We start from the raw sequence: 27,808 nt of genomic DNA, 5'->3' as shown, positions 1-27,808 counted from the left end.
TTAGGGAAATGAGACATCCTTTACAAGTAATTTAAGGTATGGTATCTCAGTCTTTTTATTTCTTCATCAGGAGTAATAAGATTCATCCCCAATTGAGAAAACTTCTCAGTTCAAAAGCATAATATACCTTCCAGAGCATTAGAGAATGTTTAAAATCATTCACTTGTGTCTTAATCTTAAATATTTTTATTAGTTAATTATATGTATAGTCTTCTACTCCTGTATCAGAAAACAATTGATACATATTCACTTGACTCTCTTAGTCAAATTACAAGAAAATGTTTCTTAAGATCATTGAAACAGCTTCAAGCTCCTGTTCAAAATTGACTCAGAATCCCTATCACGAAATACCATTTGTATCAAGTTATCATATAAATTTCAACCAAATATATTACATATACATATATATACCTAGTACCTGAACATTTGTCGTCAATGTGCAAGGGGGATGGAAGCTCTCATGAAGTTGTTTTAAATTCCAACTTCCAAGGGTTAAGAATTAAACAATGACGTCTTCTGACTACATGAAATGTAGCAATATAAGTGTTATAAATTATCCTGCAGCTGGTTGAGAATCACCTCACATCCCTCATTGTTACTGTTATTAAGATAATACAGTTTCCTCAATAATCTTACTAAAACATCCCTTACTGGCCGAGTCCGCTTCTTCCTCGCAGAGCCTAAAAAAGGTTGATATGTTTATGGGCTTTGGCCTCCAACTCTTGGATCCTTCTGCCGCAAAAGCTTTGTTCAGGCAAGACAAAGCCTCAGAAATTTTCCTTTCTGCCATATGGCCTTCGGCAAGGATCTCCCACGTACTCGAATTTGGCTTTCCTCCCTCTTCAATCATGTGGTCAAATATACTCTCAGCATTATCCAATTTTCCATCTTTGACATACCAAGTCATGAGAAGATTTGCTATCCTAGGGTCATAAGATGACTTAACAGGAAGCCATTCCTCATATATCTTTTCTGCCCCTTCAATGTCCCCGCTCCTGATCAGAGAGGAGATCATAGCATGGTATCCCAAATTGGGAATACTTGGAAAAACTGATTTGTAGATCTTCCACACCCGATAGACTTCCTCTTTATTGCCCACACTGCCATATAGACTCAAGAGATAATGATAAGGTATTCGATCCCTACCTATGATTCTAGCCTCAACTTTCCTCAAGCACTCTTCGGCCTTCTTGAATTCTCTCTTCTTAATGTACATCGTTGCCATTGTACTAAATGTAGTCCAGTTGGGATGGATTGCTCTATCCAGTTTCATCACTTCATATACTTCTTCCATTTTTTCTATTGATCTGTGTGATCCAGATGATGATAACCAGATGTTGTAGGAATATATATCAAGCCGTATCCCTTTCTCCTTCATTTCTGAAACCACAGAGTCAACTTTGTCATACTCATTCAGGTTCATATAAAGTGTCATCATCACGTTGAATGGAAGTGGGTGAATGGCATATCCTTTCTCTCTCATTTTGTCCATTAAAGATTCTGCCTTTTCTCTCATTTTGGCCCTCACGTAGGCATTCATTAGAGCACCATATATCCTCATGTCCTTGAAATTATCAGGGAGCCCAAGGAAAAATTCTTCAGCACTTGAAACTCCATGTGTTTTGGCAATCAGATCAAGCTGAATTGCAGCATCACTGGCCGATAGTCTAAACCTCTCTGGTCTGTTGTTCATCCAATCGTATACCTACAGAATATTGGTGAAGTTAGAACTGGTAGCAGAGAGGGAGAAAAAGTATTATAGCTTATAATAATAGGCTGCAAAATGAAGATAAAGAACACTAGATAGAATAAAACAATGACTTCCAACTTACTCATCTACAAACAGATGAGTGGTACTTGCTGACATGATGGGTCCTCAAGAGGTATATATGTTTGCTATTGATTACTAATACGGACAGATCTATTAAAAGGTTGTAATAACTCTCTAGGCATCTTACATAATATAATAGATAAAGCTGTTGACATCTTCAGCATCTGCACTTTCCAGGGCTAGACTCCTATGACAACATAATCCTCGAATAATGTGAAATGTTGGTGCTACTAATGTTCCAACATTAGACAGTACAGATGAGTCTTGTTTGACGCAAGTTCAATTCATGCGAAAAACTCAAGTGCAAGAGACTTCTAATTGAGCACTCTTTGACAAAAATGAAGAGTTTGAGGATGATATGTAGTGAAACCAAGGAAGCGCAGTGAGCAATAGATGAGGCTGCAGATTATAATTGAACCAATTCTCCTGGAAGAGTTGTTATCAATTTGCCCTCCAATATTTATCTTTGTTCCATGCAGTGTCAATCCCGAGAGATATAGCTCAAAGGTTCCATTAAAAATTTTGCAACTTCGGGCTGTTGAATCACAAAAACAAAAGGGAGATATCCTAAACTTCTCATGTTGCTAAGTCAAAAGTTTAGACATAGACTAGCAAGACTGCTATTTTGGGTATTTAGGATATTTAGGCTGCTGAATCCAAATAGACTATTCAAAACTGTAGAATCATGGCATTGAAAGTACAAACAACTAACTACTAGCTTATCAAGCATTGGTCAAGCTACCATAGGTTTAAATACAAACCAAGATTGTGATTACCAAAACCCATTTGGTTAATATATATAACCATTCATTTTGAACTACTTGACACATTTAAGTGTCAAGAACAAAAACACTCAAAACCCAATTAAGACTCATGCATATGGTAATACTTGGAGAAGTTTAGCTGGTAGTAGATGAGGATTGATTGATCAGCTTATGTTGGTATAAACTGACTAACGATCAATAGATGGAGACAGATAGATGATGAATAGGGAATGATAGTTGGTAGATGAAGACTCATGGATGGTAAGCAAGATCTGATGAATAGATAACTCGTGGTCAAGCCTTTCTTCACTTTCATCAGCCCTTTATTTACTTAAAATCAATGGTAAACAAGTGACCCTACGAATTCCTCAAAAAAGTATTATAATATAGAAGACTGTTTGAATATTATAATATAGAAGAATAATATCAAACAGTGATAGCAAGTCAAAGAACCCCCAAACTATAGTAGTCTGGATTTTTATAGAAGAGAAGTAAATTATTGGAGTACCTGTTGCACTTTCTTGATGAAGAGTAATTGTCTGGTTGGCAAACAACTCCTCCCTCTGATGGAAGTTGTAATAGTTGGTGTGGATGATTCCTTCCTTCACTCATTATCCGTGGTGGGGAATTACTCTTTCCTGATAGTTGTGGAACCTTTAGTAGGCCTTATATAGTTTCTACTATTCTAGGCTGGACAACAACTCAAGGTCCAATGATCGTTCATTTATTGTGCAAAATTGACCTACTCTAGTTGCCTATTGCTCCTTTGGTTAGATACTGAGTTAACTAAGGAAGTAGAGTTTGCTAATCATGCATCGGTAGCTAACCAAGATTCACCAAATTTCTATGATTGTTAAGATTTCAATGCTTCCCTGATTCAATTAGAATTGTTACTTTGGTCATTCTCCACCATGTATAGTATGTTAATGCTTACACTTTTTGCATCTTTAACCTTTTTATTTATTTATGCTTCCCAAGTCTAAGTGGTGGTCAGAGAACAAGACAATCAAGATATCACACAGATTTGGTATTGCGGATTGATTAAGCAGCACATTTCCAACTTTAAGGTTCCATATTTTAGCTGTTCTCTACAATTCTTAAGTTGCTCTTTACAAGAATCACATGATTCTTCTTCTAAGCTTTCTCACATTAGTGCATTCCTAGAACTCGATGACCTTTGGGTTCGCTAATGGAATTTTTGTAACTCCATCACTTCACAAAAGGTTCAATAGGCCTTTAAGTTGCCCTCTAGAGGTACGATTTGTTAAGTAGCTATTATTGTTTTTGGTCAACATTCATGCTATCCTTTGCTTGGCGACACTGTACATTTATTACCCCCATTTAGGGTGTGAGTCACTAAAAGTCATCTACCAATTTTGAACAATAATGAATAGAGCATTAAGAAGCTATAGATCACTGTTGCTCAACCTCCACGCACTTTCCCAACTCCATTAGAAGCGAGGACTTTTATCTTGAGTTGTCGCATGGACAATATGATCAATTAACCAAGTTGATCGAACTTAACGTCTTTATGACTAACTAATTAACCATCATAGTCTTGTCCCATGGCTGTACTTTCTTTGTTATTGGAAGCGTAACAAGCCCATCTAGATTAATTATAGTACCATAAGCCTAACTAAGGAACTTCATGGTTTTAGTAGATCTTTGTCCAACTTCATATGTTCAAAAGTTTGAGTAAGAATTATGTCAGTCAAGCTACTAGTATCAACAAGTATTTTTCTTACGTCAAAATTAGAGACCGAAGCTATCACCACCAGTGCATCAATATCAGGAACCCTTATCATAACCCTTCAAGTTAGCTTCCAAAAGTTTTATCTTTCTCCCTTCCATGAGTTCTTTAGTTGTTTGATTCTTCCTTGAACTAGCTACTGCAGCCATTTTAAAGTTTTATCCTGAAATGTTCTTGCAAAAATTGTGCTATGACCCTTGCCATTGGATATGTGCATGGTAACTCTTGGATCTGGCCATCAGGGTCTTGCCGGTTATTCTTGCCCTTCCAGTATGTCTTGAACAAGACCTCTCTGCTACAAATTTCCTATAGTACCCTCTTTTGATAAGGTTCTCCATTTCAGCTTTGAGTTCCATGCATTCATCACTGCCATGGCCTGAATCTCCAAGAAAAGCAGAGTACCTCGTCTTTTCAAGTGTATTGTTCTTTATGTTCTGCAATGGATGCTGTTTGAGAAATATTATCTCATATTTTTGTCAGGATTTAAGAGGAGTATAATATATTTGGCCTTTTAGTTCTCTTGGACCTAGTCCGTAATTGAGGGATCTATTTGGTTTTCCTTTCTATGTATTTTTTTTGGCTTTGGTTAGCTGACTCATCTTTTATTAGTCTCGTTCGTAAGAGCTTACCATCTACTCTTGAGATTATGAAGTCCTTAACATTCATATAGTTTTGGATTTTGGCAAAAAATTCCAAAAAAGCATCTCTTGGGGATTCATAAACAAAGAACAGACAAATTTTTTACCACCACTTTGTTGATTATGCCCACAGTAGCAACTTCTTTGTCCATTTTATTTATGGTGGTTATTTCCACTATGAAATGAGAAATATACCGATTAGAGAATTCTGTCCCTTGTTTCACTCTTAGCAGAGTAGGACAAGGTTTGTTCTACTTCTGGTTGTCAATAGACCTCAAAAGGAATTGGCCAATGGACTCCTTAAAACAGTAAATGCTTCTTGGTTTAGGGGACTGGAACCAATTGCAATTATTAAAATGAATCCTTGACAGAGCATTGCATAAGTAGTCCCACGAAACTACATTATCCTAAGGTAATGATAGAGGTGACAGATGAGATCTCAATACCATCATACTGATCAAGTTGAGAAAGTTTGAATTTTGAGGTATATTCAAATATGTCATAGATGAAGAGGGACTAAGTCATATGAATCCTCCTTGCTGAGGATTCAGCTTTTTCAAGCTTATCTAATGTGCTTATAAATTTGGTTATTATCTATCACTCAGACTTCCTTTTAATTTGGTTCCCCCATTTGTTGCAACTCTCTGTCTCCTCGAGGCCTTGAAGGTATGATCCTCCCTTCCTTCTCTGCAGCAGTTCCAGACATTACTTCTAGGAGCCTCTTTGATATTCCCTTGAGGATTACTTCCTCAAGTCTTTCTAAGAGTTGTTTTGCTCACGGGCTATGTGGCTCCGCGTCAAAGTCTCTATTCCCTCAAACATTCAAGTTACTTTATCTCTCTTTTTAATTCTACTAGATGTTCTTCAGTGAGAGGTTGCACTTGCTTCACATCTCTTTAAAAATGGCATTACATAGCCTCCATCTTTTAGTCTCTCTCGTGAAACTTCCTCGCTAATGCTTTATACACTTCGAGGGGAACTATTCCCTTTTGTTGGTTGGGTGGTCATCCCTTCTACTAGCACCTACACCAGAGAGTAAATTTGTAATTCAAATGTTTTTCTTTCCTCTTGGCATGACTTTTCTCACAGATGATGCCAAAATGACGATGGAAATCTTGGGAGAAGTTTAAGTGGTAGTAGGTGAAGACTAATACAATACGTGAGGACTAACAGATAGTCAGTTCGTTGTCAAGCCTTTGTCCACCCTGGTCGTTCCTTTTTTTGATGTGAAATCAGTAGTAAATAAGTGACCCCAAGTGTTTTCTAGAAGTTTGCTCCAATGATCAAGTTAGTACTGCATCATGTGCAAATATTTTAAAATAGAAGAATAATGTCAAAGAGTTATGGCATATCAAACAACTCCCAGATTATGGCAGTTTGGCTTTCTATAGGAGACATGTAATTCCCCGAGTAACCATTATACATTTTTGATGAAGAGTAACTATCCATCACATATTTCGTTTAACTCCTCTGTCTAATGCTATTTATAGAAGACACACAACGCCCCAAAACTTCATGCTATACCTGAAAAAACTAAAACTATTTCTGATGAAACTTGTAGCTTTATTAGCGCTGCCCTTTGTGCAGCCAAATATAGCAAGCAAACTACAATATTTCGTGCTCTATTTCGTCTATTTTGCACTATATTTGCGGAACAACAAACAATATCAAACAACTGCGGCAGGAAGTGTGAATAGGGAAAACCCAGTTCAAAAGATACGAAAACAAAAGGTAAAGAAAAGCTTTTTAGTACCTCAAGAGATTGCTTGTAGCGTTTGTACTTCCTCAACTCCTTGACCACCCTGCAAAGCTCCCATTTTGTAAGCTTCCTTCCATCTTTTTCCCATTGATTCAACACAGACGCAGAACCCAGCTCAGGGTTCCTGATGAGAGATATCTTCTTGTAGATAGCGTTCCATTTGATCATGGGTCTTCTTTCGTAATCAACAGTTCCATAACTGTGGACTTGCGATATTGAGCAACTGACTGAGACTTTCGGATGATTTAGGGTTCGGCGAGGAGGGGGAAGTTGGCAAGGAAAGGGACGAGAGTAAGAAAGCTCTGAAGAGAGAGAAACATTGTGGTTGTGCAGAGAGCAAGGCTTAATAAGCATTTTCCTCTGTACTGGTTTTTTACCGGAGAGCCCGAGCTTCCTTTCCTGTTATTGAATAAAAAGTTCAAAGATAATTGGAAGAATGAGCTTGAGAGAAGATTGCCACGATGGTATACTTGGGTTAGCGAGCAGTCTAAGAATATATATATATAGGGCTTATATCCTCTTGGGCCAACTTTTATATTTTCTAATAGACAGCCTCCTGCTAGATTCTTCATTCTGTGTGTTTTTCTTTAAAAATAGAAAAAGAGGCTTATACAGCAAACATACCCCTTAGCCTCTTCAATAATACAATTGGGAAACCAACGTCGTTAATTTTTGATAATATTTTAAAATTTATTTATTACAAATACATATATATATATATATAAGTTAATTGAAGAATTAAATTTTTTTAATTACCTAATCATAACAATTTAAAGGTCAAAGCCCAAATTTTAAAAAGAGATATTAGTGAGCATTTTTATAATCATCTTAAAGTATACTTAAAGTTTACATAGGAATTCCAAGTCACACTACTTTAACCCTAAACTTTTTGAAAACTAGTGATTTGTATCCAAAATTATTAGGAGAATAATAATTAAACCACATCAAAATGTGTGAGCCTTGGGACTCCATGGTGGTACAATCTTTGAGCTTATGAATATTTAATTATATTTGTGATGAGTGTGGATTATGACATTTTAATTCCACATCAAACCTGTCTTCAACTATAAATAACTACTTCAAAAAATCACAGACTTTGGTCCAAGTCCAAATAGCTGTTGATCAATTATAACTGGACTCAAATATATAACTTTTTTAAGTTTTAGAAATCGCATTGTCTCCCCTACCATTTATCCATCAAACATAAAACATTTGAGATAACAATGTTTGAAATTATGGGTGGAAACAAGCTGCAAGAAAAAGAAAACATTCAACAGATATCTCCGAGCAATCAACAAATATATATATATATATGTAATTCAAACCCATTTCATCATTTGCCTAATTTCTCTAGTGTCAGAAACATCAGTTATATATATATATATATATATTGATAAGTTACATTTTCTTCAAAACTTTTACTGGATAAGATCCTTGTGATTAATCTAATATATTTGACTTTTTGACCTATTATGTCCCAAACATATTATAGTACCACACACAAACTACACCTGCCACAGACATTCCAGGTTGAATCAAATGCGACACTTCAAACCCTAGAATGAGAATCAACTCCAAACTATTCATAAATTCAACTGCATCCCGTCCAATTTTTATGCAAAACATCATCCCTTTTCATATTCCCATGAACATACACCTTGGGATCCTTAACCTGCAGAGAGCATCCAGGAGGAGAAATTTTAGTTGTAGTGATATAATACAGCAGCAGGTAATATGGGATTGCAGTCATTTTATACCAGTAAAAACAGCGGAAACCCCAATTGGAGTTGGACCCTTGAGAACCCATGAGTTGTAAACAAGCACTTGTATCCATCAATAACGGGGTGCTCACTGTTACAGAAAACATTATGAGTTAGAATGAGATACAGTTCTGTTAGCACAAGTTAAATTCCTTTGGTTATCTTCAGTCAGTTCTCACAACCTTCCTATGAATCTAGATTCATTTGTAAGCTAGAAAGAGTTTGCTAGCTGACAAGATCATGGCTGAGGTGAACCCGAAAGATAAATTGAAGTAACGAGAAATATAGAACTCACTTGATAAGATAGGTGAAATTCCTTTGACTAAACTCTTCCAGAGAAATCCCCTCTTCTTTAGAATACCTGTGTTGTATGAGTAGCATCATTAGCTATAGATGTATGAATAAATATCAGAAATAGAGGGCTTCTGGCTGGCTTTTTTGTTTATTTTTTGTTAAAGGGGCTTCAAGCTGATTTTGGAAAAAGAAAATCTCCAAGATGTTTGCATGTACCTAAAAAAGATTAAAAGCCACATAGCTGGTTTTTAGTTAAAAAGTAAAAGCTGCCTAGATTAGTTTTTTCGTTTTTGGGTCTTTCCAAAGGACTAAAAAGCACATAGCTAGATTTCTGCTTTTAGCGAAAAAATAAAAGCTGTGCAAGCATGCCTTTCATTTCTATGTCCTTATATGAAAAACTAAAACTTCTTTGACCAATATTTTATAATGAAATGCCCGTAATAAACTATATTTTTTTTAGTTAAGGGGCAGTAACTGTCTTTTTCTCTCATTTATCAAACCTTTACTTAAAACTCTAAGTTTATCAACTATTTAACTGGTTATTAGAGTTCAGAAGTTAATGGTTTATCCCTGATTCAGGAATTTTTCAAAGCATCGAGACACATCAGACAAGGGGATCCACTCTCGCCTTTGTTATTTATAATTGTCATGAAAACTCTTAACAAGTTGCCAATGAGACCTAGGGAGGTGGGTATGGTTAGCGAAGGAGAATGAGAAGAGGAGATTACACACTTATTCTTCGCAGATGATACTTTAATTTTCTATCAACCGGATGAGAGGAAATTGTTAAACCTTAGATGTGTCTTTTTATGTTTTTAAGTTGTGTCTGAACTTAATATAAAAAGAGTGAAACCCGAGATGATCAGATTAGGTAAGTGGGCATAATTTAGTGGACTAGCGAGTAGTATGGGATGTAAAATGGTAAATCTTCCAATGAAGTGCCTGGGTATGCCATTGGGTGCTAAATATAAAGATGTGAGGACTTGGGAGCCTATTGTTGCCAGATTTGAGAAAAGACTTGCAGAGTGGAAGAGAAACTTATTTTCTAAAAGCAGGTGGTTAACTCTTATCAAAAGTACATTAACCTACCTTCCTATTTATTACATGTTCCTCTTATCAATTCCAAAGAGTGTAGCAAAAAAACTAGAACCAATACAGAGCAGATTTCTATTGGGTGATTCACAGAAGAAGATGAGAAATTATTTGGTGGCATGGTACAGAGTTGAAAGACAGCTGAATCAGGGAGGGTAGGAGTGAGATCAATCTATGAGATGAACCAAACTCTCTGATGGAAATGATTGTGGCGGTCTTTGGAGGCCGGGGGCATTTTATGGAGGAGAATTATTAAGGAGAAATTCGGTACTATGGATAGAGGGAGATATCCTAGGGTATCGACTGCACTGTATAGGACAGGGTTGTGAAAGAGGATTTGCACTAGGAGAGAGAAATTTCAAGAGTATATTAAACAGAGAGTGGGTTACGGAGAAAGTATATGCTTCTGATCCGACATTTGGATTGATGATGAAACGTTGAGAGTGAGGTTTCCACAGATTTTTGCTATAGCACGTGACAAAGACAGATCTATTTGGGAGGTGTTCAATGAGGGAGAGGGGAGGAGGGAATGACATTTGGAAGTGATGCGCAATCTCAATGAATGAGAGATTGAAGAATATGAATAATTGCTAAACGTTTTATCTTCAATTTCACTCAATGAGGATCAAGATAAACTTTTGTGGACTCTAAGCCCTAGAATCAATTCAATGTGGGGTCAATCTACAAACATCTAACCAAGAGAGAGGTGATTGATGAAGAAATTTTTTCGTTTAGACAGATAAAGAGACTAAATGCATCGCCAATAATTACCCTTTTCGCTCGGGAAGCTGCTCTTAGAAACATTTTGACTATGGACAAACTTATGAGATGTGGGACGACTTTGGTGAACTGGTGTTGTCCTTGCAAAAACGCGGCAAAAACCTGCAATCACATTCTTCTTTAGTGTCTTGTAGCATGTAGCTTATGGCCTATATAACCTTTGGGATCCTGGGGTATAACTGGGTGTTGGCAGACATTGCCAAGTATGAAATTTGGGCATAGAAGCATATTGCAGGTTGGAAGAAGGTTTCAGGTCTCCTTTCGGTTATTTTTTGGGTTGTTAGAAAAGAGATGAATAGAAGAATTTTTTAAAGAGTGGAAAAGGACATTGACAGAATTACAGAGAGCTGATTCTAATCCCTTGGTGTATTGATAATAACACAACATTTACATTGAGAATTCCAGGGATCTAATTGATATGTTTAACTGAATAGTAAATTCTTTTGTAAATGGGTTTAGTACCCCCTTGGTGCTTGTAAGTAATACATACATTACACTTTTCATTTCGGCCAAAAAAAGTATTCAAGATCAAAGAAAGTGCTCTCAACCTCTTTTAAAGCACATCCGAATTGATCAGAAAACAGTTCAATACTGAAATATAACTAATCAAAACATGGATATTCCTCTTAATTCTGTCTAATTATAATATTTAGCACAAAAGATAACGAGTTAATAAGATAAAAGAAAATAATATGCCTCCCTACATAAAGCTTTATCCACCTAAGTGTAAAACTGTTTCTTATTTCTTCCAGCTTGAGCTGCACAAGTGCAAAATGATTTAGCAGACAGACAAATTGTTGATTTTCGAGCAAAAATATTATGTTTATTTTTTCACATCCTTTATGTTGTTACATTTGATATATTTATAAAATTCTTAATCTACAGATAAGAAAATTACTATTTTACCAGAATTCTAATTATATCATCTCAACTAATTAAATAATAGAATGTCATAATAAACACCTCTCCTCAAGTTGGTGTAAAGGTATCACACATATCCAACTTGCACACCAAATTTTGAAGAGATTTGTTGTAAACTCCTTTAATGAAGATATATGCTATTTGATCACCAAAATACATATGATATAAACATAAGGCCGCGCTCAGAGGAGGCGAAAAAATGATAAGAGAAGGCCAGTTAGAGTGGCTCGCACGCGGAAGAACCAGATTAGTGCTAATATTGCAAAATCAGAGGCGACACACGCAGGAGAGCCGGAAAAAGGACCAGAAAATGCCGGTCGAAGCAGCTCGTGCACAGAGAAGCCAGATAAGAGCCGGTATCGCAAAACCAGAGGTGGATGCGCATAGAAAGGCTAGAAAAGGGACAAGAGAAGGTTGGTCGGAGTGGCTCGCGCACGAAGGAAGCAGATCTGTGTCGGATCGCAAAACCAGAGGCGGATGCACGTGGAGGAGCCGGAAAAAGGACCAGAGAAGGCTGGTCAGAGCGGGTCACGTGGGGGGAAACCAGAAGGGGCTGGCCTGCGAGCAATCAGAAAACAGAAGATCGGCATTTTGCATCCAGATCTGCGCGAAGGAAAGTGGATCGTGGCGGGAGAAGAAGATCCGTTCAGTGCAACTGAATCTGTTGGTGCGTGGTGCTGCGGCAGGGAGCGCAACTGGTTCTGTAAGCGGAAGAATGCTGGATCTGACTGGATCTGGCTGGAGAAGACGAACCAGGCATAATGCGAGCTGGGGACATGTGCAACACACCGAAACATGCCAGATCTGGGTGTCTGGCAGTGGAGCAATGCGTCGGATGAGGTTTTGACTCGGTTAACTGGCGTGTGTGGCACACGTGCTGGGAAAATGCCGTTTTCTGGGAGCGTGTGTGTCTTACGCGCTTGGAAAAATGGTCACCGGAGTAAGACGGCAGGCCAGCAGTGAGGCTGCGACTCCGTATAAGGTGTTGGTGAGTTTAGATCTTGGTAGGTGAATATCCCATTAGCCTATTTTGCTATTTTAAGGTTTGAAAAAAAATCATAAAATTAAAACCCTAAAATAACCTTATTTTGTCTCTGATATCATATTGATTTAATCCTAAAATAACCTTATTTTGGATCTGATATCATATTAATTTTGGAGAAAAAATATTAATTTTATTTTTTCACACTCTTTATGTTATTACACTTAAAGTATTTATACAATTATTAACCTACAGATAAGAAAATTACTATTATAATAAAATTTTAATTGCATGAAATTGTTATTTTAATAGAATTCTAATTATATTATCTCAATTAATTAAATAATAAAATATCATAATCAACACAAATAAATGTTTCTTACAACTATAAGCATGCAAGAGAAGAAGCAACTATACCTCCATGGAAAATCATTTTCAGAAAAGCGGGAAATTCCATTCATGGCTGCATATGGATCAATGTGAACCCAGTGTTCATCAGTAATGTTAGCAAGGCAGCCTGTCAAACCAGTGAATGATCAATGCTTGCTATATAAAAGTCACAATGAAACATTCTTAGAATGCCACATTCAAAGACACTGGTAAGACAAAATCAATTATGCTGACAAGGCTTTAATAAAGAAAGAAGAATCGAAGAACCAAAACATGTTCAATATATATTTTACGTCTTGACTTAACCGCCAGGCAACAATGCAGAAACTCAGTCTGCTAACCTCCATGCATTCCTCACCCATGGCACTAGCCCCATCCAAAGAATAAAAATAAAAGCACTTAATGCCAGGAAAATTGCTTATAGACAGAAAATTTATCCATAGGAATAAAGAAATAGCAAAGTTTGGAGAGCTAGTATGACAACCAGATTGGTTTACAACTTTGACCAGATATTCATCTGTTTGCGGCATGGGGAGTGGGCTTGTGCAGAAAGAATTAAAAGAGAGAGAGAGAGAGAGGCAGAGAGAACTCACCAAGATGATGCAAATCGTTCAAAGCGTAACCAGCGGGATAATTCTCATAGGAAGCCATGAAAGTTAAAATGGTGCATCCTAGACTACAGAATCCAAAATGAGTCCTAATGGAATATGAATATTATTCTCTAAAAAATAGAAATAGAAGTAATTCTACCTGATTGAAAATAATCCTAGCATAATGAAATTAAGCAATTTCCAGATAGCCTTCTTCCTATTATTGTAGCTGAAAACCTGCTATCAGTTTGAGAAGAAAAGAAGAAACTCCACAAGGGAATAAAAGGCTTAACAGAATAAAGGACAATAAAAGAAGAGCAGCTATAGAAAATAGAATTCATTAAAAGAAGGTCAAGAAAATAGAACTTAAATATATCTGACACAATCAAGCTAGATCACTGAGAGTCTGACAGAAGTACCAAGAATTGTCCTGAGATCCATTGAATTCTAGTTGCAATTTAAATTTCAGAAATATCGTAATTTGCAAGAAAGTTTGTAAAAGATAGAAATACTAAGAACACATCCATGAGTAAGCACAAAAGACCAAGTATTTCTGAATTTTGATATGCAAAACCAATAAGACCTACATGGGGAAAAATTGGTTGAGAATGATGTACACGTGAAACAAACACAGATCCTGGAAGCAATGTGCTTCAAGAAGAAAAAAATGGAGTAAGTTTAGAAATGGCAGGTGCTCTGAGGAAAGACAATATGTTGAAAAGCGATAATAAGGAGCAGAAGGTTGCGGAGCCCAGAATGAATTTCAATCATCGGTATGCTTTTGTGGAGGCCATCTGGATAGAAAATTAATTAATAGGTTTTGTCAGGGATACTTTCTAGCAGTGATACTAGGAAAGCAAGTTTACTTGCCTCATTAATTTTAAGGTCATATGAAATGGACAGAAATCATAGGGCCTTAATATATGGTGTTTTGTTTTTATTTGCTACATGTTGGCCGTTACACACGATTTAATTCGCTAATTGTTATTTTCAAGAACTACTAGTTTTCATCCTGTGAAAAACTATACCTTTGGGAAGGAATTTGCTTTATACTCATTTGAATGGATTTCATTATTCTTATATAAGGGAAAAAGAAAACCATTATAGCATCCAAAAGTCAGGGTCTTTGAGATTGAGTGCAAGAAGCGGCATAAGATTAATAAATTAATTGTTAAAGTGGGTACAGTACAAAATAAAACAATCAACAGAATTGCTAATTCCTGCATACATTCTGCTAACTGCAATTGCGGCAGATAAGTTGAATATAGGAACTGAATAGATGATAAAACGGAGTTCCTGCATCATTTGAAAGAGATAAAATTATTATACATATATTTGTTTGTTCCCAAATGAGGGAGAAACTATGCTATGCAAGTCACTAAATTCCTGTTTCCTGTGTAATACCTTGTGAGGAAGTTTAGAATATAGTAGAACAAAGGAAAGAACTGGAAGTACGAAGAAATGAACTCTCCGGTCAAGGAAGAGACCGAGCTGCAAAATATAAGAATAATGAGCAAGTTAACAGAGAAATGAAGCTTCTATAGATTTTTCTTTCAGTCTAATATATCCATTCCATGACTGCAGATAGGATTATCATATATTTCCATGAAGAATTTTATCCATCGAGGAAATATTTCCATAAAGAATGTTATCCACCAAGGAAATATGGAGATTATTACCATGGACAAAAGGGGTATACTGCTTAAAATACAGAAAATCAACATCAAAAAACAATAAATGTAGTAGACTCCCTTGGATTGAAGACTTGAGCTATATTTCAAAAAAATCAAGAATTTTTTGTGGAATTCATTTGAAAATTCACAATAAATTAACTTAGACGGATGCAAATTATATGAGAAAAGGATTAAAATTGAGCTCGTGGAATTTCAAGTGGAACTGGAATATTGCTTTGCAAATTCCATAAATTCATAAGTAAAATTAAAGATGGTATTGTCTTAATTCTACTTTAAATTTAATATGAGCTTAATTTTTATAATTTAAAATGAGATTTTTACATATTCCTAATTAAACTATGCATGAATTTCCAGACGAATTCAATAAAAATTCTTGTACCATTATACACATAATCTTGCTCCAGTATACCCAAAAAGCAGAAAAGTAACAAGTTAATAAAACTAACCTGTATGCATATGACGGTCGTGTCATACAACATTAAAACTGATTACAGTTTGAAACATCGGGTATTGATAAGTAATGGAACCAATTCATATCGATTTACAACTTGATTTCCAGTACAAGACAAAAGACATGAAGCAATACGTTACAAATTAAGAGGCTATAGATAAAAATGTACATGATAGCATGAAGCAATCAGATATGCACAACATTCTGCCTTGGTGAAACAGCTCAGACTGGTTTTGATCTTAAAGAAACTTGTATTATATCCATATAACAAGAACATGACAGTCAAGGATCCAAAAGCAAATTTGGTACTAATTCGCGAACCTTTCAGGAGGCAATTATCTGAGTTAATTTAGACTAGAATCTAAGCCACAAGCTACTAAATGCACATCATCAAAACTTTTTTTTTTTTAAATATAAATTGTGAAATGTATTAATATGCAGCGCCTGGGGGGTGCCAACCCCTGTACAAAGTATATAAATGCACACAAACATAATCAAACACTAATAGAAGTTTAGAGTTCTGATACACCATGCTCATTAGTTCCACACTCACCATAGAAAGAGGATATGCAGCAAGTAAGGCACGGGGAAGTGCTGAAGTCAAGTACCAGTGAAAGGAATGTGTCTAACCAAAACAACTCATTAAGGAATGTAGATGCTAATACAATCATTGGAATGTTGAAATTGAGACTCAATACAATTAAAACGTTATGGAAACATATATATTCTTATCATGCCAATCCGAAAAGAAGCCTCACTAGGTCCTGTTATAACTAAGAGATCTATAAGATTGTGATGCTTGTTGGTCCCCTTTATTACTGCCCTTGCTATTTCCCTTATTTTTAAATGCTTCATACTTTCATGAACCCAAATTACAATCATCAGTTACCTACCCAATTAAATTAGAAGACAGTAGTAGTAACAGCAGGAAAGTGGCAAATGGGCAGAAGGTTTTTAAGACCTGCCAAAGCCTATGATGCAATGATGTTCAAAAAGACGTGACAAGAGCTATACAGTTAAGCACACAGTAAACAAATGTAGAGAAGGATACACCCCAATCAGAGCTCCGATTCAGAACAGAGTTGAACCAAAGAACTTCAAACTCTGGCCATATTAACTTCTTCCACATAATTGAATCCACCAATATGGTAAGACCTGTGCTGAGAATTAGATAAACATTAATGATGCCAAACCAAGAAAGAAAAATAAGTTCTATGGAAAAGTTTATTCTAAGAGAAATAGGAAGGCCTAATGCTTAAACTTAGTTCCCTTTTTAGTTTACTTTCCATTATGGATTTTCTTCAATTAATCATTTTACATTTCCCGTCTAGGTTTTTGTAGGTAGCTTTAAACTGTTCCAATATGATTGTGCTTGGTGCTTATATAAAAGAATTGTAATTTGAGATTTACACTACTGGGATTATTATTCAAACATTCTTCAATAAAAATTTCAATGAGCAAGCAAAATATTTGACTTATGAAAGAATTAATTTTATGGTGCAATCTGTATGCCATTAGAAGCACTATCTGTTACCTCAAGAGTTTTTTTTTTTTTAAATAAATATGTTACCTCAAGAGTTTGTTTTATATTCTGACTACTTGGCTTCCTATTGTAGTATGAATTGTTCATACATTTCAGTTCGAAAGAACTAATGAATCCACTAAGGTCAGTGATCTAGATCGATTAGTTTGGTGATGTGACTAACATTTATAAGATCATTACTAAGGTCCAATCCTTGCAGCCTGTGGTGCTGGGCAATATGATTTCACCACTCATAGTGCCTTGTTGATAGACAAATTCATAATGCCTCTCCTATTTTCAATAAGTGATTGAGGATGTAACAAGGTGCAGAGCAACCTTTTCTCAAGTTAAAATTTTGAAATGCTTGTGATAGAGTTACTTGGTGATTTTTGGATAAGATTCTGGAAAGTAAGGGCTTTCAATAGCTATAGAGAAGGTGATCGATAAAGGACCCATTTTTGTCATCTCGTGGTTGATGTCCTAAGTCAGATATATGGGCATGGTGCTAGTTTGAATGTGTTCGGGGGGGGAGGGAGGGAGGAGGTGTCTGAATATTCCCTTTCATTTACTATATGAATATTTTGTTATATTATGTACCTCTTATATGAGCTTGAGGTCACTTTGGGCCAACGAATTAATTTGAGCGAAAATGGTTTGCCAACATAAATCTGGAGGATCATGCCATTGGTGGCTTGGCTAATATCATCTGGTGCACAATCTTTCAATAGCCTTATTTAGAGGTGCTCTTGGGGGCAATACACATAATTTCTTCATTGGGATCCCACTTTGGGTAACATCACTAAGCAACTAAACCTGGAAGCTGCTCTATTCTCTTTAAAGGATTAGCTCAACTCCTTTAGGCATGTTTGTGTAGCATTCCTCTTTACTATTCTCTCTCTTTAGAACTGTGGTTAGTATCATCACGAGAATTGAGAAAATTAGGAGTCTCCATGGTCTAAGGTGGTATCAAGATCTTGACTCATTCACCCGAGGAGTCACCTGACTAGGTTAAGAAGAAAGGAAAGTAGAGAAGGCTGGGAGAAGAGAAGCAAAATGCTGGAGAGAGAGAGAGAGACATGAGAAGGGATAGATGAACAGAAGAATAAGAGAATAGAAAATGCCTGATAAATCAGATAAGATTTTCATTAGCATTTTGCATAATGTTCCTTACATCCTTACTAGGTTAAATACTAGGCTGGTGAGAAGAACAGATAAAACAGGATAGCTAACTTCCTGTGTGGTACAACTAAAGGCGGCATTCTAGCAAGGTGCCAAGTATATTCCTGGTTCTAACGGCTAGTATATAACAAAAAGGAAAAAAAATAACAGAAAGGAAACCAAGTAACAATTAGAAATTTCTACTAAGTGGCACCGTTCAGGTCATGACAGGTTTAAGATGCTTCTAGTTATCATTTTGTTAAACGGAGATATGTTATTGGTATTACTGCATCCAAAATCCTAGTTTGTGTGTCTAAAGTTCTAAATACCCATGCACTTCGAACCTTGTTGTTAGTGGCATACAGAGGTGAAAGATAAGTTTTGGCTGCACAAAACCAGTCTGTTTCTAAAGTAGGGTACAATAGTACTCATGAGAAAGCCAAGAAATGTGTTTAACAAGTTTACAGTTCCTTTCGTCCCTTCTTACGCTAGAGGTTGGTGATGGTTCTTGTTCTGTTTTTGCAAGGATCAATAGTTGGGGGAGCTTCTCTTGAATCTTGTTTTCCTCATTTCTATAGATATTATGCCCTCATACCTTCCTTAAGATCATTTAGTTAGATAAGATGTGGATTTCCCTTCTATAAAAGATCGTGGCATGGGTATTCTTAGTTTTCTCGTTAAAAACCTGTCTTTATTCGCTAAATGGTTATGGCAGTTTCTTTCCGAACCCAATTCTTTATGGCACAAGGTTAGTAAGAGTATGTAGGGTTGCACAGACATTGTTGGGATTCTTATCTTGGAATTCATGAACTAACGTGAGCCATTGGAAAGCCATTTTTCAGCTATATTTCTTTCCATTCCTTTGACCTGTTGGAAGGTTATGGTTCTCACATTTTCTTTTGAAAGACATCTGCATTGGCATATACCTCTAGCACGCCTTTTCCCCTAGCCTATAACAAATTTCCTGGTGCCATAATTTTTCTTTTAATCATTCTCCCCCATTTAAAGAAAACTCATCATAAAGATTTTGTGCTGAAGGATGGAGGAACTTAATAAATGAATGCCTAAAAAGTTTTGTTGGAAATCCGTTGACTTGTTGCTCTTGTGAAGAGAATAATTTTTCTGCAATACATACTTGAAAGTTGATAAAACCAAAAGGTAGAAAAAGCACAAAGAATTCACAATTTTTTTTCTTAATTTGTTTCTTGGATCCAATATGAATAGCGTTACTTTCCAAGTAAGCATACTGACAAATCTTAGTATTATCTTCACCATGAACTTGGTAATCATTGAAACCTATCTTTCCAACTTCTTTTTCATGCTCTGAGAGTTGTTGCTCATGTGATTATTCTTCTTGTTTTTCTATTATTCTTTCACTTGTTTTTCAATTCCTTCTTCATAAAGCCTCTTATCACAACTTTTCATTTTGTAGAGACATTTTAAAATATCCTTGTTTGTCATCTCATGTTTAAAATTTACTTAAACTATTTCTATAGTTCTCTCATGAATTGTCTCACAAAATAAATTTCTAACTCTCTTCATAAAATGCATAGATATCTCTTTTGCAACTTATTAAAGAAGAAATATATCAGAGTATTAAAAAGAAAATACATCAGTTTAAATGGTGTAATTTTTAAAGAGGAAGTAAATCAAATTAAAGAGTATAAATATAAATTACACTCTTTGTAATTAATTGTCTATTTACTTTTTTTGTTATGGAAATCGATAAAATAGATTAAAGAGTATAAGCGTAAATTACACCGTTTGCAATTAATTGTAATTAATTGTCTATTTACTTTCTTGAAAACTATATATAGAAGTTTGATATTCAGTAAAATACACATCAAACTAACGTGATATCAAAACTTTAGACTAAAAAACCCTATACTTTTTTCTAAACTCTATTCGACATTCATTGTCAAAATAGATAATAGAAATTCTAGAAGAGTTAGGTCAGCCTTCATAGCTAGCTACTAGTGACCAGTTGCCATCCACCGCCGACCACTAGTAGCAGCCTAATCGGCCTTCATCGTCGGCGCTTAGTTTTATTAAAATTGAAACCAGAAAACATTTTTATGTACCAAATACAGTATAGTTTACGAACCTGTGTACAACATTGCCACTATGATACAGTACTTGAATGCTTTCCAAAATGAAATTGATTTGGTCTGCCATCATACTCACAGTTAGCCCTAAGATAAGTATATGAACTATGCAACATAAATACAATGAAAAGGACAGGGAATTGTCAAATCAAGAGAAAGTACTAACTTCACTAGCCAAAGATAGAGAAACTACTAACTTAAGAATTTTGTTAATTTCCAAATTAATGCCATGCAGCTTCTCCAGACAACAGTAACATGATTTGATGTAGTTTTGACACGTGATTCAAACTTATTCAATTACTTTTCGTAATTTAAACTCAAGATGGCTATCCATGAGATGGTGGTGGCATCATAACTATCTTTAAGGAATTGTGTTGTTTTCTTCTTTATGAGAAAATAAATATATTAGAATGAGGAGGAAAAGGGATAACATGGGTGATAATAAATCATCCTAAAACAAAAAAGAGACGAAAAAAGGAAAGAAAAACATCAAACAACACCACAACCCAGTCTCTTTTTACAAAATAGCCAAATATCATAGGATTTTTGGCTCACCTGTATGTGAATGAGTTTGTTTCATTGAGGACCTTGATTGGTGTACAATTGACCGGGAGAGAGTATGGTAATTTGAGAGACCTTTCAAAGAGATGGAGATTAAGAGAGATCTGTAGGACTTTGGGTTGGGGAAGGCTTCAGGGGTGGATTCACCGTTGCCTTCTCCCAAAAGTTGTTAGAATGCCATTACTGCGATTTGATAAGGTTTTCCTAAAATTCTATCTTAATGGTCTAATTGGCTCTATTGTAAATTCTACTTTCATTACTTTTGAGTCCCAAGAAGGATCTATCTACTAAGGTCTCCGACCACTGCCTAATCAGTTTGCTCACAAGCATGTACACGATTATCATCAAAGTTTTCTCTTTGAGCTTATCAGTTTGCTCAAAATGCTTTTTACAGGGGAGCAGAAAAATTCTTGATGAATTTAGGGGATTGAGGAAACAAGGGATGGTCTTGAACTTGGATCTTGAGAAGGCATATGATCGTGTGTATTGGCATTTTATAGACAAATTTTTGGAGAGGAAAAGTCTTGGAGGTGGAGGGGTGGATTTATGGTTGCCTTACGTTAGTGGTTTTATGTGGTGGTTAATGATAAGTCTAAGGATTGTTTAGGAAACAGCATGGTTTAAGACAGGGAGACCCTCTTTCCCTCTTTCTGTTCACAATTGCAGTTGATGTTTCGAGTAAGATGATTTCCTGGGTACGAAAAGAGATTGTTGGAGGGTCTTTATCTTTGCAATGATTGAATTAATGTTTCTATGTTAAGTTTGAAGATGATACGATTCTCTCCCTATTGTATGAAAATTAGTGATGTTATCACCATTTTATATATCTTTGAACTTATTTCAAGTTTGCAGGTCAATCTTAGTAAGAACTGCTTGGAAGGATTAAAGGGGGGAAGAGCATTATAGATGTGTGGCCTTTCATTTATTTGGCAGTTCTTTTCCGTTGGCAGTCCTCAAGCAGTTTCTTTTTGGTATCTACTGTTTTGTAGGTTTTTTAAATGCCTTGAGGGTTGGAAGAGCACCCTTTGGGGGGAGGAGGGGAGTAACTCTTATCCAAACCTGCCTCTCTAGTATTTCTCTTTATTTATCTTTCCCTGTTTCGGATTCCTAAGAGTGTTTGTGAGAGCTTGGCGACGGTGATCGGAAATTTTCTTTTGTTAGCGTTCTAGTGTAACTTCAAGGGATCATTTAGTTAGTTGAGAAATGTGTTGTTTGCCAAAGTTTTAGGTGGTCTTAATATTGGGAATCTTTATTGTAAGAAGCTCTCTTTATAGGCTAAACAATTATGGTGTTTTCCTTACGAATCAAACTCTTTGTAGCACATGATTAAGAGCAAGTTCGGCCTTCAAGGGAATAGTCGAGAAGCTAAAGTTAGTGTCTCGTCCTTTTACAGCTCTTGATATGCTATATCTAGACTCTATCAGACCTTTCTTCCCTTGCACAATTTGGTGAGAGATAGTTCATGTTTTATCTTTTCTTGGGGTATGCTTGGATTGACAGTGTCCCATTACCCATTCAATAAATCATTTATATAACTTGTCTCAAAATCCTTTTGCTCCTATTTCACTTTTTCTAGATATTTCAGATAATTTCATTCTTGAAATATGCATTTTTCTGAAACTTTAATACAGCATATAGGTATGACCTCTTTGGTACAACTTTTGAGCACTAAAATGTTTTCTATGACCCAAGATCGTAGAGCGTGGTCTTTAGACTCTTCAAGCATGTTTACTTACAAGTACTTTGCTTTTTTAACATGTAGTCCTTCCATTCATAATGCTGCACTTTATGAAAGTCTTTGGAAGGTTCCAACTCCCTCCAAGGTCAAAGGCTTTTTTTGGATTGTTGCCTTAGATAGGTTGAATACTAATAACTTGCTCCAAACTGGCAGACCATATCGCACTTTGTCTCCAGGGGTATATGTTATGTGTTATTAGACTACAGCTAACCATAGTCACCTCTTTTTTGCATTGCAATTTAGCTTGAAGTTGTGTTTTTTGACTTTTGATATTTTCTAATTGGCCTGGGTCATTCCTAGTAATCTTGAGGAGTTTGTCTTATTAATCATTCACAGTTCTAGAAGGCTTGAGGTCATGGAGAGGGGCAGCTTTTACCAATGTGTAGGTGATTTTGTTGGAAAGGAACACAAGAATCTTCAGGAATCAAGCTTCCCCGTTTGTAGTCGTTGGGACAAGACTTCTCTTTGCCCCAAGGTGCATCGACACTTTCAAGGATTACTCTTTTACTTTGCTGCATAGAGGTAGGATAGCATTCCTCGTTTAAGAGGTGGTTCTCCTTTTTGTGGGAGGGCAGCTAATCCTCCCTTGTTTTGTTTGTATTCTCCTTCTCTTCATATTACTTTTTTTCTATAAAAAACACAGTAAAAAAAACATACCAAAAGAAGATAGAAAAAATGGGTTGAAGAAACAATCCTCGAAAGATCTAACATTACACGCCAAACATAACACCCACAAATCAGCAAATATAGTTCCTCTCAGCAGCAACCCAACTTCCTTCTTCTAACCACTCCATTGAAGGACATAGAAAGGCAACACTCAAGGGGCAGGGCAGGGCAGGGCTCAAGGGGGAGGCCAACCCACATGAACTAAAAATATAAAAGCCTAAATTAAAGCCTCTAAGCGCGTGCAAAAAAGATGGCTGTGGGACTCAACTGCCTTGAGAACATAACACGCGTTTTAGGAAACCAACATGAAAATTATTAAAAAAAAATAGAATTTCACTTTCTTCTTGAGAAGTATCACAAATATGCCTAGCTGGCCCCCTGCGGAAGCTAATTTAAATTGCCCAATGCTAGCTCTTTATTAGTTTGTTAACTGACAGACATCTGAATTCATAGGATAACTAATTACGGATTATTAACGTCACAATTCAGTGGGTTCCTGGTGCATTCAGGAGCTTAGGCATCTTGGTCTTGCAATTCTTTTTCACCTGTTTTCCAGTTTGCCTTCACCATGGATTAAGTTGATATCTAATCCTTAATCAGGAAAAAAAGAAGATGGATGTCCAATCATGCAGCATATTTGTATTATCCGGTACTCATTTCAGTATACTTGTAAGTCATTTCTGTAATCTAATAAAGAAACACCCCAGTAATCTAACACATAGCCCCTCTAGATTTTGTGCACAAGTCAACAATAGAAAATATCAAGGTAAATTTATATGCAAGATTTACAAATAAGTGCAGTAATAACATAACAAGGTATTATGACATAATAATTTCCAACTTTACAAGGAAACAAATCCATTTTCTTAATGTGGTGGAAAGTAGCAACATACCAATAAAAGCTCTAGGCCAATAGGACAAAGTAGTAACACAATATCACATCTGAATATAATTGTTGCAAAAATCTGAACACGTGGGAAAGAAGAAAGATCAGAAAAGATCTCAAACGGAGTCTGCATTTTATATAATAAGCTCTCTGAAAAAAAAAACAATTCTATAATTAAGGGCAAAGTATGGGTAAATGGAAAAGTAATAGCAAAATTTAAGCGCAAAAATAATCAAAACAAAAACTGCAAAAGTTAATGAAGATATACCAGCCAGTTTAACACTGAATAGAAATCCCCCCTCAGCCAATGCCCATATGCCAAGTTAACTACACAAAATTAGGAGAAACAAAATTGTCAGCTGATAAATTGATACTTCCATCAATTTTAAGGAAAAAAAGTTACAGTTCAGGTGATTTATTAGAAAAGGCAACCTTCTGAAAGAACCTATTCTCTAAATAAAGTTAATGGCATACATCACATGCCAAACTCCCCAAGCCTTACAGAAGCCCATAAAAATTCCTAACAAATGTTTTGATAATCAAAAAGTTTATAAGTAATATTTTCTCTTTATCAAAATTAAAATCAAAAGATTTATAGGGATGCAGTCTTCAGTGGCAATCCTACAGCAGGAAAGACAGGAATGCAGGAGACCGAGAACCTTACCATGTTTTCCTAAAATTTTTGCCTAATAGTTACAATTCAAAATAACTTTTTGTTTCACTTTATCTCAAATTCTCTGGAGCATAGTTGTATATGCATGATTAAACAAAATAAAGAGCCAGCAGAAATCCCTACGGATGGTGCAACCTTGATCAGTAAACAATCTTCAATCACAGATAAATTAAATGTTCTAAGGGTTAACATCGTAACTGATTAGGGAACCAGAAACTCCCATTTAAAACATCCAGAATCAAGAAAGTATTTCATTTACAAGGTTGAAATAGACAACTATAACAAAATATAACAGATTTGGACAAGGAAAATAATCACCTATGCCCAAAGCTAGTATATTTGGAAGGCCTCGGGTGCAATAGTATAACAAATGAAACTGAAGAGCAGTTAATACTGTAAAGAAAGCTTCCACTTGATACCCAAACTTATGCCTTATCTGTTCAAACAAGAAGCAATTTCAACTGAGTAACTCAAATATATTGAATTACAGATTAAAACTTTGATCATAGAAAACTAAGCACATTAAGCATGACAAAACAATTTTGCACATTTTATTTTTTTCTATAAACAAGTTGTTTACAAGTTTGCATTTATTTTTTCTTCTCAAAAAAGTTGTTCACAAATTTAAATTTTTTTTTTAGATGAAAAATGCTCTGTACTTGTAAGAGAAATAATCAGCTGAAAGAACAAATTCCAGTCTGCATAATAAAGCCAAGGCTTATCCTCCACATATGCTGAGGCAAAAAACCCAGATACTTTGTTACCATTGATTATTCTTTGCAGAGGAAACACCAAAGTATGGATAAAGCGCATCAAGACAGAAGTACCAAAAAAGAGGACATATCAAGATGGAAAGGGAAGTACTGACAATTCAAATTGTAAGCTGCCCCTTTCCAGAACTCCATAGTGGAAATGCCAATGGATGACTGTACTAACCCTTCCCTTGATTCCCCAATCATTCATGTGAAAAGGATGTAATATCACCGTGAATAATAATTTCTTGCTTTAAAATGATAAAACTTTGCAAATGTGAACTGAATAAAATCACAAAACAAATTGGATACCTGAATACGAAAGAATCGAAGTGTGGATAATATAATGAAGCCAAGAGCCAAACGTACTGCAAAGCAACAACTTTTTTGGGTTACAAATCTTTTAAGATGCAACCATAGAAACCAGACATTAAATGCAACTCAGACGAAGAAGCTAGTGGTTTAACAAAGACACAGAAAGCAACCTGTAATAAGCCCATAAATCTTCGGCAACTGCAGCAAGCTAACTATTAACACAATGGGGGATGCCAAAATTGATACAAGGAAGGCACCTGAAAGATAAGCTACCTGATAATTATCAATGCCACAAGCATGGATTTATGGAAGCCTGTACTACTTACACATTTATAACCAAAATTAGTTACCAAGTTAAAAATTCAACAATATCATATAAGCAAGCACCCGTAGATGTCCTCATGGAAAGCAAAAAAATAGTGACAATTTCACACCAAACCAAAAGAAGATACCAGAATTAGCACAAACTACTCAAGCGATAGGACGAAAGTACCTATAAAAGTTCGAGGAACCACACCAGGAAACTCCAAATGATCATACTGACAAAAGAACAAGCATCCAAACATCCAAAAAGGTCATCTCACGGGTAAATTCGGATATAATAATACGTAAAACAATTTAGGCAAGTAACTTACATTATCTAAATGATGACCATGATAAAGAATATCGTGCATTGCCTAGATTAGCAAAATGTCAGGCAAAAAAAGCGAAGCCAATCAGCAGGAGAAGAAACTAAGACTAAAATAGAACTGTCAAAACTCAGAATATGGACAATCAAATATAAAGTAGAAAAACACCTGAACGTTGAAGCTCTCTTCAACCTTCGTGTATGGCGCCATGAAGACATAAAACGCAGCTATCGATCCCAAAATCAAGTCGTATCCTACCGTCATCATTTCACGTTCATGGAACACAAATTGAAAAACATCACCAAAAAACAAGAAATTGGAAATTGAACACATAATCACACATTTATATGTAAATATTCACCGTAGTTCTGGAGAAACCTTGACGAATTGGAAGTCATTGTGACAGTGCCAGCAGAACACATTCGCGATAGAGCCCCAGATGGGAAGCCGCGCGCATATAGAGGAGAGGGGCCTTAGGCCGAGAGTCGAATGCGCTTTGTTACAAACATCCGGATCGGCCCACTATATTCAATCTTATTTTTGTTAAAAATAGTAACAAATAATGTAAAAATATAAAAATAAGGAAATGCGATTTTTTTATTTAAAAAAAAATTCTAATGATTTTATAAAATATTATAATATTTATACAATTTTTCTATATTCCTAAACTAGTGGTCCTCCATAAACAAGCTAATTTATTTCTTTGCCTTCTATTATTTAACCATTAATGTAGTGTAGTGTGAGTTATTTACTAACATGTAATTTAATAGTTTCATATTTTATTAAAAATTAATTTAAATGAAAATTTTAGAAAAAAAGTAAAAAAAAAATTCAATTTATTATTAAAATTAACAGTTTAATATTTTATATTAACTTTAATAGTATATTATAAATTTATGGATATAACAGTCAATCTAATGTTAATAACATATTTTTAAACTAATTATATAATAAAATGTTACGACCACCCTTCTCTCATAAAATGTGACCATAGCACACACGCACACACTTATACTTAAATAAATAATATAATTTTTGTTGACATAAAAGTACATACAAATATTATATCTCTTTAATATGTACAATAATTACATATAATACGAAACA

The 27,808-nt window shown here is 35.5% G+C and overlaps 2 protein-coding genes across 4 annotated transcripts; both read right to left on the bottom strand.

Moving 5' to 3' along the window:
- Positions 1 to 338: 338 nt before the first annotated feature.
- LOC110816242 (Tetratricopeptide repeat (TPR)-like superfamily protein) lies at positions 339 to 7,222 on the bottom strand. Its single transcript, XM_022044358.2, is given in 3 exon segments — positions 339 to 648; positions 650 to 1,705; positions 6,737 to 7,222. Coding segments are annotated over 3 exon segments (1,518 nt in total). The 5' UTR covers positions 7,097 to 7,222; the 3' UTR covers positions 339 to 546.
- An 802-nt stretch (positions 7,223 to 8,024) lies between these two features.
- Positions 8,025 to 27,215, bottom strand: ALG12 (homolog of asparagine-linked glycosylation 12). Of its 3 annotated transcripts, none has more exons than XM_088219352.1 (20): positions 27,063 to 27,215; positions 26,870 to 26,955; positions 26,708 to 26,749; positions 26,566 to 26,611; positions 26,243 to 26,341; positions 26,070 to 26,125; positions 25,324 to 25,441; positions 24,601 to 24,659; positions 24,340 to 24,411; positions 20,481 to 20,544; positions 16,748 to 16,851; positions 16,250 to 16,321; positions 14,956 to 15,042; positions 14,780 to 14,847; positions 13,712 to 13,780; positions 13,555 to 13,637; positions 12,989 to 13,088; positions 8,798 to 8,863; positions 8,500 to 8,593; positions 8,025 to 8,414 (listed from the first exon to the last, which is right to left on the bottom strand). In XM_088219352.1, the coding sequence occupies exons 1-20, from the start codon at positions 27,121 to 27,123 to the stop codon at positions 8,334 to 8,336; spliced, it is 1,527 nt and encodes a 508-aa protein (XP_088075478.1). In that variant the 5' UTR covers positions 27,124 to 27,215; the 3' UTR covers positions 8,025 to 8,333. The 3 variants fall into 3 exon arrangements, with proteins under 3 accessions (XP_088075478.1, XP_088075480.1, XP_088075479.1); XM_088219354.1 differs by having other exon boundaries at positions 13,712 to 13,768; XM_088219353.1 differs by having other exon boundaries at positions 26,243 to 26,329.
- Positions 27,216 to 27,808: the final 593 nt, after the last annotated feature.

This window comes from Carica papaya, chromosome 5 (assembly GCF_054855325.1).
Source record: "Carica papaya isolate Zhongbai chromosome 5, ASM5485532v1, whole genome shotgun sequence".
NCBI classification, from domain to species: Eukaryota; Viridiplantae; Streptophyta; class Magnoliopsida; order Brassicales; family Caricaceae; genus Carica; species Carica papaya.
This window is presented reverse-complemented; position numbering and strand designations above follow the sequence as displayed.

Coding starts and splice junctions, on each gene's coding strand:
- ALG12 (XM_088219352.1), bottom strand. CDS start 27,123: ATGTGTTCTGCTGGCACTGTCACAATGACTTCCAATTCGTCAAGGTTT. Junction 26,750..26,869: donor AAGAGAGCTTCAACGTTCAG/GTGTTTTTCTAC, acceptor TTGCTAATCTAG/GCAATGCACGATATTCTTTA. Junction 15,043..16,249: donor CTGCATATCCTCTTTCTATG/GTGAGTGTGGAA, acceptor TATATTTTGCAG/CTCGGTCTCTTCCTTGACCG.